We start from the raw sequence: 12,086 nt of genomic DNA on the forward strand, positions 1-12,086 counted from the left end.
TGAGGGATGCAATAGTGAAGGCAGCAGAGGATCAAATAGGTAAAAAGACGAGGGCTAGTAGAAACCCTTGGGTAACAGAAGAAATATTGAATTTAACTGATGAAAGGATAAAATATAAAAATGCAGTAAATGAAGCAGGCAAAAAGGAATACAAACGTCTCAAAAATGAGATCGACAGGCAGTGCAAAATGGCTAAGCAGGCATGGCTAGAGGACAAATGTAAGGATGTAGAGGCTTATCTCACTAGTGGTAAGATAGATACTGCCTACAGGAAAATTAAAGAGACCTTTGGAGAAAGGAGAACCACTTGCATGAATATCAAGAGCTTTGATGGAAACCCAGTTCTAAGCAAAGAAGGGAAAACAGAAAGGTGGAAGGAGTATATAGAGGGTCTATACAAGGGCGATGTACATGAGGACAATATTATGGAAATGGAAGAGGATGTAGACGAAGATGAAATGGGAGATATGATACTGCGTGAAGAGTTTGGCGAAGCACTGAGAGACCTGAGTCGAAACAAGGCCCCCGGAGTAGACAACATACCATTAGAACTACTGACAGCCTTGGGAGAGCCAGTCCTGACAAAACTCTACCATCTGGTGAGCAAGATGTATGAGACAGGCGAAATACCCTCAGACTTCAAGAAGAATATAATAATTCCAATCCCAAAGAAAGCAGGCATTGACAGATGTGAAAATTACCGAACTATCAGTTTAATAAGTCACAGCTGCAAAATACTAATGCGAATTCTTTACAGACGAATGGAAAAACTGATAGAAGCCGACTTCGGGGAAGATCAGTTTGGATTCCGTAGAAATGTTGGAACATGTGAGGCAATACTGACCCTACGACTTATCTTAGAATAAAGATTAAGGAAAGGCAAACCTATGTTTCTAGCATTTGTAGACTTAGAGAAAGCTTTTGACAATGTTGACTGGAATACTCTCTTTCAAATTCTGAAGGTGGCAGGGGTAAAATATAGGGAGCGAAAGGCTATTTACAATTTGTACAGAAAGCAGATGGCAGTTATAAGAGTCGAGGGACATGAAAGAGAAGCAGTGGTTGGGAAGGGAGTGAGACAGGGTTGTAGCCTCTCCCCGATGTTATTCAATCTGTATATTGAGCAAGCAGTAAAGGAAACAAAAGAAAAATTCAGAGCAGGTATTAAAATCCATGGAGAAGAAATAAAAACTTTGAGGTTCGCCGATGACATTGTAATTCTGTCAGAGACAGCAAAGGACTTGGAAGAGCAGTTGAATGGAATGGACAGTGTCTTGGAAGGAGGATATAAGATGAACATCAACAAAAGCAAAACGAGGATAATGGAATGTGGTCGAATTAAGTCGGGTGATGCTGAGGGAATTAGATTAGGAAATGAGACACTTAAAGTAGTAAAGGAGTTTTGCTATTTGGGGAGCAAAATAATTGATGATGGTCAAAGTAGAGAGGATATAAAATGTAGACTGGCAATGGCAAGGAAAGCGTTTCTGAAGAAGAAAAATTTGTTAACATCGAGTATAGATTCAAATGTCAGGAAGTCGTTTCTGAAAGTATTTGTATGAAGTGTAGCCATGTATGGAAGTGAAACGTGGACAATAAATAGTTTAGACAAGAAGAGAATAGAAGCTTTCGAAATGAGGTGCTACAGAAGAATGCTGAAGATTAGATGGGTAGATCACATAACTAATTAGGAGGTATTGAATAGAATTGGGGAGAAGAGGAGCTTGTGGCACAACTTGACTAGAAGAAGGGATCAGTTGGTAGGACATGTTCTGAGATATCGAGGGATCACCAATTTAGTATTGGAGGGCAGTTTGGAGGGTAAAAATCGTAGAGGGAAACCAAGAGATGAATACACTAAGCAGATTCAGAAGAATGTAGGCTGCAGTAGGTACTGGGAGATGAAGAAGCTTGCACAGGATAGAGTAGCATGGAGAGCTGCATCAAACCAGTCTCAGGACTGAAGACCACAACAACAACAACAACAACAATGGAAGCAATACTGAAGAGAAATCCAGACATGCTCGTACAATTTGTGGATCCAGAAAAAGTGTTAAACGATATGAAATGGAGAAAGATGTTTGAAATTCTGAGAGAAATAGGAGTAAGTTACAGGGTAGGATGGATGATATACAATATGTACAAGAACCAAGAGAGAACAGTACGACTGGAAGACCAAGTACAATGTGCTCAAATTAAAAATAATGTAAGGCAGGGATGCAGTCTTTTGCCCCTACTATTTAATCTATGCATAGAAGCAGCAATGACAGAAATAAAAGAAAGTTCAAGAGTGGGATTAAAATTCAGGGTGAAAGGATATAAATGACAAGATTTAAAGGTGATATTACTATCTTCAGAGAAAGTGAATATGGATTAAGAGTAAAGTAGAAAAAGACAAAAGTAATCGGAAATAATAGAAACAGGAACAGCGAGAAACTTAACATAAAAATTGGTGATCGCAAAGTTAGGGAATTTTGCTACCTTGGAATCAAAATAACCTATGATGGACGGAGCACGAAGGACCTAAAAACCAGACTAGTATAAGCAAAAAGTGCATTCCTGACTAATAGAAGTTTACTGGCCTTAATTTGAGGAATAAATTTCTGAGAATGTACGTTTTGAGCACAGAATTGAATGATAGTGAATCACAGACAGTGGGAAAACCAAACAGAGGAGAATCAAAGCATCTGAGATGTGGTGCTACAGAAGAATGTTTGAAATTAGGTTTACTGATAAGATAAGGAATGAGGAGATTCTTCACAGATGAAAGGAACATTTTAAAAACACTGAAGAGAAGAAGGGACAGGATTGGTGGACATGTTAAGACTGCAGGGAATAAACTCTTTGGAATTAGAAGGTCTGTAGAGGGTGAAAACTGTAGGGGGCAAGGGCGTACCCAGGATCTGAACTAGGGGTGGGGGTTGTGTGTGTGTGTGTGTGGGGGGGGGGGGGAGGAGGGGGGCAGGTCATACTAGTCTCAGGAAACAAGGACTCGAGACAACATACAGCACTTCGTATTAAATAAAACAGTAAACCATTGAAAAACTGCTTTTAATAAACATTTTAAATACAAGAAAGCACTTGTACAATCAGAGAAAACATGCAGCATTTCTTATTTTCTTATTAAATAAAACAGTAAACTAGTGAAAAACTGCAAATATCTTCTAGGCGGGGGGGGGGGGGGGGGGGGGGTGGCAGCCCCCCCCCCCCACCCTGCCCCTAGCTGGGTACGCCCATGGTAGGGGGTACAGGGACTGGAATACATTCAACAAATGATTGAGGAAGTGGGGTGTAAGTGCTACTTTGAAATGATGAGGCTGTCATAGGAGAGGAATTTGTGGTGGGGCTTATGAAACCAGCCACAAAAATTATGGTTTAAGAAAATAAAAAAAAAAAATAAAAAAAGGGAGGATTTGCTTTGTGTGATGTCATCGATGTTATTGTATTTCTCATGCATCATATTTCATCTACACATTGTTTTTCATAATACTACTGGCAATTAATATTTCATTTTTCTGAATCATATGGTTAATATTGGTTTCACATTATAAACAAAAAAGATAATAGAAACGAAAAGTCAAGGTATACAAAAATGTTAAAAGCAGCTCTTCTTTCCAGAGTACGATGGTAAATCAATTATTATCCACAATTTAGTTATATTTTCATTTATTTTGGTAGTATTGTCATTTTGTGTTGATGAACATGCTTTGTTTATTTGTTGTAATATCTTTGCTATTTTCAAGCTGCTAGGTTAGTTTTGTTATCGCTGCCATGCTGTTAATCATGGCTGCTCCACTGTCTATTTGCACCAAAGAAGAGCAACATTCAGTGATCCATGTTTTGTGGTCGGAAGGTGTATCAGAGGCCAAAATTCATCGAAGGCTTTTGGTACAGTTCCGGAGCAGTGTTTTGCAACAGCGGAGTGTCTATGAATGGATTGAAAAATTCCAAAATGGTCGCACACGTGTTACGCACGATGAAGGAGCCAGAGGACCATTTACCGCCAGAAATGAAGAAACCATTGAACGTTCATGTTAAATGATTTTCTTAGACAGACGATTAACTATTGACAAAGTGGCACATCATCTGCAAATTACCCACAGTTCTGCCTACAAAACCATCCACAACAGACTTGGGTTTCATAAAGTTTGTGCAAGATGGGTCCCAAAACAGCTCACATAGTTGCATAAACAAACGCACTTAGACATCTGCAGGAAACATTTGGATCACTATGGTAATTAAGGGGACAAATTCTTAGACGGGATCATTACTGGTGACGAAACAAGGATCCACCATTATGAGCTGGAGAGCAAACGGTGGAGTATGGAATGCAAGAAAAAGTGCAAGACCCAACTGTCCCCAGGAAAACTGATGCTTACAGTTTTTTGGGACACACAAGGTCCAGTACTAGAACATTATGGCAAAAGGGGCACAACAATAAACAGTGTATGCTACAGTGAGATGCTTACTGTCAGGCTAAGCCTGCAATTTGAAGTGAATGCCGAAGATTGCTGTCAAAAGGTATTGTGTTGTTGTTGCATGACAATGCCCATCCTCATACTACTGCAACACTGCTGAAACACTCCAGAAACTCAAATTTCAAGTACTGGATCATCCTCCATATAGTCCTGATCTTGCCCCTTCTATCACTTGTTTGGTCCACTCAAACAGGCATTAAGGGGCTGTTGATTTGCCTCAGAAGAAGCAGTGAAAGAAGCAGTGCATTCCTGGCTCACAGCTCACCCGAGAACCTTCTTTTATGAGGACTTCAGGAAGCTTGTACAACAATGGACCAAGTACATTGAAACACAAGGAGACTATGTTGAAAAATGATGTTCTTGTAAGTTTCCTATTTGATTACAATAAACTTTTATAACTACTTTGAGGATAATAATTGACTTACCCTTGTACTAAGTCTAAGGTTGCTAATGGAGAAAGATGGGCTGAAAATGCCAAATATTTTACTTCCAGATATAATTATGGAAAGACGAGGCAATAACATTAAGATAAAGTTATCAAGGTTTCAATGACTGAGAGAGATGTAATATTCAAAATTGACAGAAAACACTGGAGTGCACTTTAAGGCCAGTTTAATAGTGTATTATTATGATGAAGAACTGTCAGTAGGTCATTAGGTCATAGAATTGAGTAATGGTTGTAGTAATGAAGGGAAGTAGTAGAAGAAAGTAGTAGGAGCAGAAAGTGTATTTACAAATAATAGTAACAGAGTGAGGGCACCATTTGAGAACAGCCTCTCTTTGGGATCAAACAACAGTAGATACTAGCAATTATGAAAAAAAAAAAAAAAAAAAAAAAGAAGAAAAAAAAAAAACATATTTTTGGGCTGATTATGTTGCAACTTTCACATGTTTGCAGGTAGTTTCTTTAACAATTTTCTCTCTGTGTAGTTACCTTGTTGAGTTTTAAATTATTGTTGCTGTTGTTGCGGTCTTCAGTCCAGAGACTGGTTTGATGCAGCTCTCCATGCTACTCTATCCTGTGCAACCCCCATCATCTCCAAATAACTACTGCAATCTACATCCTTCTGAATCTGCTTAGTGTCTTTCTTGGTCTCCCTCTACAATTTTTACCCTCCATGCTTCTCTCCAGTACTAAATTGGTGATCCCTTGATGCCTCAGAATGTGTCCTACCAACCAAGCCCTTATTCTAGTCATGTTGTGCCGCAAATTTCTCTTCTCCCCAATTCTATTCAGTACCTCCTCATTAGTTACATGATCTATCCCTCCAATCTCCAGCATTCTTCTGTAGCATCACATTTTGAAAGCTTTGCATATTTTACTTCCGTGCATGCCTACACTCCATACAAATACTTTCAGAAAAGACTTCCTGACATTAAAATCTATACTCTATGTTAACAAATTTCTTTTCTTCAGGAACGTTTTCCTTGTCATAGCCGGTCTACATTTTATATCCTCTCTACTGTGGCCATCATCAGTTATTTTGCTCCCCAAATAGCAAAACTCATTTACTACTTTAAGTGTCTCATTTCCTAATCTAATAACCTCAGCATCACCTGATTTAATTTGGCTAATCCCATTATCCTCATTTTGCTTTTGTTGATGTTCATCTTATACCCTCCTTATTTTAAATTAAGATAATTAACCATGAAATGTCTATGTTTTTAATGTATATTTAAAGAATTGTGTACAGCTATGTATAAATACTATCAACTATTCCTTATATTCATTTTCTTGGTATTATCCCAAAAAGTTTGTGGTTACATTATTTTCTAATGATAGCATATATCACAACTTACAAGGGTGGTTCAATAAGTAATGCCCCACATTTTTTAAAAAAAATCATTAATATACATGGACAAACATCCTTGTTGGTGCTTCGCACTTAATGTTTGTTCTGTGCACTGGTGAAGTTTCGAACCATTCTGGAAGATGGCAGAGCAATAGTACAGCATCAAAATGGCGTCTACATACAACTCACATTACAAGCAGTGTGCTGTTACTGAATTCTTGTGCACAGAAAAATAAACCATGGTTAACATCCATAAACGTTTGTACGCACTGTACGGCTATGCTGCAATTGATAGAACAGTTAGGTGATGGCTAAAGAAAGTTACAGCCTAAGGAAATTCAGAAACAGAGCTCCATGATCAGCCATGCTCGGGACGTTATGTCACAGCCACTAATCCAGACTTGCTGAATCATGGGGATGCCATTATTCGTGCTGACCAGCACATCACAACTTGATAATTGGCTCTACAGTTGTTGGTCAGCATTGGAAGTGCATCTCCAATGATCAAGACTCTCGGATATTCAAAGAGGTGTTCACGATGGGTTCCATGAATGCTCACAGCAGACCACAAGATTTAAAGAAAGGCCATTTCACCTGAATTGTTGGAGCATTTTGAGACTGAAAGAGAGGTCTTTCCATCACAAATCATTACGGGGGACAATAGCTGGGTGCACCACTTTGTGCCGGAAACAAAAAGGCAAACCTTGGAGTGGCAGAAAAGCCATGTGACAGTATTCTGGGATTGTGATGGCATTGTTTTCATGGATGTGATGCCAAGAGGCTCAACCATCCATTCAGAGGCATACATGAAGACTGAATAAACTCAAGAACCATTTCCGATGTGTTCAATTGGACAAGAATCCTTCAGAAATCTTGCTCCAACATGATAATACATGCCAACACAGAAGTCTGAGAACCTGGGAACACATCGCCAAATTGGGTTGGACATCATTGCCTCATCTACTCTACAGTCCAGATCTAGCACCCTCGGATTTCCATCTCTTTGGGCTGCTTTAAGATTCTCTATGGGGAACACACTTTGAAGATGATGAGAGTGTCAGTCATGCAGTGAAAACATGGCTGCACCTACAGGACAAGAGCTTTTACCTGCAAGAAATGCATGTTCTTCCACGACATTGGCATATGGTCATAGAGCATGAAGGAAACTATGTAGAAAAATAAGACATGAACAAGACATGTTGATGTATATTGTCACCAAATTCTGACTCTTAACAACAAATATGTTCTGAGAAAAAAAATGTGGGGCATTACTTATTGAATGACCCTCACAGTTTACAGAGAATTTCAGTTTGTAAGAAGCATTACAGATATCATTTACAAGCTTACCGGTGTGCAGACAACATTGTGTATTTCATATATTCATTTGCAGTTTCTTTAACAGTTCTTTCCTCCAGTAATATTCGTGGCACTGCTTTGGTTAGAATAACTGGTAACTCATTAGTATTTCCTCCATCAAACATTCCAAATAGTCCCTCAGTATTGCAGAATGCCGGTAGTCGAATCTGGCTTATGTAAAGTCTGAAATATATAACATTTCTTATACATGAACTTGTTCATATATACTTCACCAGCTCACATCAGAAGTGTATGAGCACTAATGTTTGATCAAACCAGTTGCCAGTATTCAAAATGGAAAAACAGTAATACAAGACATTTAAAAATATTCAGAAGCAAGATATAGGCAACATTAAGTATTTTGTTTTACTTAAATCTTTGACTGGCATCAAGCAACATGCTTCTATTGACAAATCTCTTCTACATAATTCAGTCCCTTCATACGTAAATACAATATCTGTCAACAATCTTACGACACTTTATTTTGAACTATGCAATTGAAGATTTTTTCTACCTTTGTAATGGAAAATTTCGTTTTTAGGTGGTTAAACTAGCTGAAACTATGGGTATTTAAGAGCAGGAACAGAACAGAAACTACCATATCAAATCAATTAGAAAATTTGGAGAGGAAATTTAATTTGTAAGGTCATAAAGGCTACATCTTTTGTAAAAAATATTTATGATAACTACAAATGTCCAGGATGAAAACTGAGTATGTAGTAAATGGAATTGGATACAACCAGGAGACACTGCCAACTGGCTGACGGTGTTGACAGTGAATCCACAAAAACCACAGAAAGCCAACAACAGTGGTGGACAGATAATGAAGACAATGAGTTGGGAGAGTGAATCAAATCGAGAGCCTAGATGTAGCAATATCAGGAACCAAACAACAGTGAGTGCATCAAACAGTATGAGATGTAGCAGGAACATGACTGAAGTCTGGGCCCCTGTGCTGCTAGCTTTATAGTGTAGCCACGAGCACCAAAGACTGGCACAGAGGGCGTGGCCCATGAATAGTGCTGAGGCGGTAACACCAGCACTCACAAATTTTAGGAATGGTGCCTAATGGCTGTTGTCTACACCCATGTGTGTTGGCAGACTTTCAAAATTGTCAGGCGAGGACACCCGATTCCTGCCTCTGAAAATGGACACATAAGGCCTGAAGTGCACTGGATGATGTTTTGCAAGATGAACCAGAGGCACAATTGGTGTTCTGGTGGAGGAGCCCAACAGCTGGAAGAAGGACTTCTGATGTTGGGCAATGTGCTGGAGAATGGTGTTATGAAAATGGTTGAATGCTGTGGTGAGATCTCTACCTCCATACCTGCACCCACAGGAACTGCTGGCAGTGCCCTGGAGTGCAAATTGTACCTGTGTAGTTGAGGGATTTGCAAGGGTGGACACTCCAACTCTGAGTGAACCGTTGATGTTGGTGGAGCCAGTAGTTGGGGGGCAGAGTTGGTTGGTGTGCCAAATCCCTTTGACATGGTGACAACTCACAAACTTTGAAAAAACAAAAATCCCTTAGAATTCCAGGTATGAGGAGGAACAGTGTTTAAAGAAGCTCCTAATAGATTAATGGTGAGCTGGGTGCGGGGGGGGAGGCAGCCTCTCAGCTGAGCTATATACCAGCACTAAACAGTAGTTTAACCACAGTTTTTGAACATCAATAATTATGGAATAATATTCATGGAATTAACACACTTTGAAATCTATAGTTTTTTTTTAAATTTGTGATTTATAAAAGTCAACAAATTCAGTTTCAATGTTAGTTTAAAAATGCAGAATACCCTGTGATTTTATGAAATTCCTGAAATTCCCTGAGATTTCCATGATTTTTCCAGGTAAAATGTAATTCCCTGAGAATTCCAGGTTTTTCAGGTTTTCCAGAAAAATTGTCATCCTGTTGGAGTGTCAGCTCTCATGAGGCACCAGTCATGTGTGGTCACCATCATAGCTGACATCCATGAAAGTTTTAACAGCTGAACCTGAGGCATCATCAAGCACGTCAGATCTGAGGTTTTGGGGGCTGCGGTGCCAGGAGATGGAGCAGAGTACACAGCTGTCATCCATGGAGGAGCTTCACTGGGCTGTGGTCCTGGACAGGGTGGTTCTGTAGCTTCTCAGGAACACAGCCATGATGGTGGTGGATGTGTCCATTGCTGTCAACATTTGTTATTTAAATGTTCACACCTTCTGCTCCACTTCACTAATACAGGATGAGTGAAAAGATGGGCTAAGCTGGAGTGGACATGGTTAACTGTTCCACGTACCTCTGGAAGATTGATAGGGCAGAAGAGATCACAAAGGGCAAACATTTGTATTTATACAAGCCAAAGGGTGTAATGATGACCATAATGTGTTGTGATTCCTCATCTAGTGGGATCTGTAAATAAGCGCCAACAAAGTCTGTTTTAGAAAAATGTCCACCACTGACAAGTTTTAGGAGGAGGTCCCCTGGACATGCAGGGGGTGCATTTCCGTGTGTGCATGGGCATTGAGTGTTGATCCAAAGTCTCCACAGGTGTGGAGGGAGCCATTTGGCTTCTTAGCCACTACCAGGGGTGTGCCCCAAGCACTAGTTTTGGCAGGTTCAATCCCCCAGCTTCATGAAGGTGCTCTAGTTCAAGCTTAATGGCTGTCTGTTGGGAGACCAGGAGTGCATGTGCCAAAAAGAAACAGGCACAGCTTCTGGACATTCAGAAATATGCACCTCAAAACTGATGGCGCACCCTAGGACAGCTTTGAATAGACACACAAGGGAGGCACAAAGACCATCAGGCTCCTGAAAGGAAAACATGTCTGAGATGACCTGAAGTCCATCCATGATGGAGAAACCAAAAGGGAGAAGACAGCCAAGCTGAAAACGTTGCCAACTGAGTGATTACTGACAACAAACGGCATTACGGCCATGTAACCTTCTTGTATGCTACCATAGTTATGAACTGACCTCTGAGAGGAACTGAGCTTTCACCATATACAACCAACTTTCAGGAGGGCAAGGCCAATGCTGAGTAACCCAGATGAGCATATGTTGGAAGGTTCATTGGGGAAACTGTTGCTCCCATGGCTACAGAGGAAACAAATGTTCCTATGTGTACTTGTGAGGTTAATACACAACTTGGTGGTAGGAGGATTGCCCTAGGGAACAATGGTGTGGAGATCAAGCACCATACCTTGATACAATTATGTAGTGGGGTTTGACTGTCCCAATGCTTGATGGCAGACAGTCTGGAGATGCTCTATCCTTTCCACAATGGATGCTGTGTTCCCAGCAATCTGGACAGTCTGCACATTGATGCATCATGAAACAACCAGAGCAGGAGAAGATGGGAGACCCTGCTACATACACTGATGTGGTGTGACTGGCTGCTCAGAGGCCACTGACACATCTGTAAGTGACAAGTCACGACATTGCTGGTGGGACAAGGACTTCACATACTTGGTGGTGATGGAAATGCTTCTACCTGGGGATGAACCATAAATTGTTCATTTGCTGCTAATGCATTCTCAAAAAGGTGTGCAATTTTCAAAATACTGTCCAAGGAATGATTGTCTAGCATGAGGGCTGCAGTACGTGCTTCTGAATCAGGCACCAATTGATCAAGGAAGCTGGATATGATATTTTGCAAGATGGGTTTGCACAACTGAAATCACAATATCGGCTCAGCCCTTGCAAATCTGTCACCCATGAGTGATATGACTGACCCAGTTACTTGTGGTATTGATGGGACTCAAGGTGCGACATGACCACTTGGAATCATTGTGAATAATAGTTCTTCAGCAACAAATACATCTCCCTGAATGTGAGTGCAACTGGATTAAAGAGGAGAACCAACTTCTTTAGCAGGAAAAATGTCTCCAGGGAAGTCTGCAAAAGCAGGAGAAATTGTTGAAGAGTGTCATCAGAAAAGTAAAAATGACCCACATGCTGTTTCAGCTGCTGCAAATATATGCCTCAATCTTCTTTGGTCTTATTCAAAGGCAGAAACAGGGGTGCACAGGGCTTTGCCTGGGAAGCAACCAGCCTGAGTGTGTTGTGAACCCCAATGCTGCATGCATTATGACGAAAGTAGAATTTCCTGGCATAACAAGTCAATTTTCTGCTGCAACAGCTGTTGCAATTGCTGCTGCAGGAGAAGCTGTTGCTGGTGCTGTTCTACAAATTGCACAAGTTTTGACTCCATAAGACACTGTTAACCTTTCCCGTTGTCGTCCATCACACTAACTGTAATTGGATGCAACCAGAAGGTGCTGGCCGACTGCATCAACAGTGAGTTGCTGAAAATGATGGAAAGATGACAACAGTGATGGATGGACAATGAAGACAGCATGGAGAATGAGAAGTCCAGAGACTGAACCAAATAAAGAGTCTGGGCATAACAGTATCATGAACCAAACAATGGTAAGTGCAATGTACTCATACAATATGAGAGCACAGTTGGAATGTGCCTGA

General features: G+C 40.4%; 1 protein-coding gene across 1 annotated transcript in view; it reads right to left on the reverse strand.

Annotated features, from left to right (window-relative positions):
• LOC124594343 (protein phosphatase PHLPP-like protein) overlaps nucleotides 1–12,086 on the reverse strand; it is a 260,630-nt gene that overhangs the window by 23,720 nt on the left and 224,824 nt on the right. Inside the window, exon 12 of the mRNA XM_047132710.1 lies at nucleotides 7,619–7,810. Within this exon, the coding sequence (XP_046988666.1) occupies nucleotides 7,619–7,810 (192 nt within the window). The remainder of the gene's footprint in view (nucleotides 1–7,618; nucleotides 7,811–12,086) is intronic.

This window comes from Schistocerca americana, chromosome 2 (genome assembly GCF_021461395.2).
Source record: "Schistocerca americana isolate TAMUIC-IGC-003095 chromosome 2, iqSchAmer2.1, whole genome shotgun sequence".
Taxonomy (NCBI): Eukaryota; Metazoa; Arthropoda; class Insecta; order Orthoptera; family Acrididae; genus Schistocerca; species Schistocerca americana.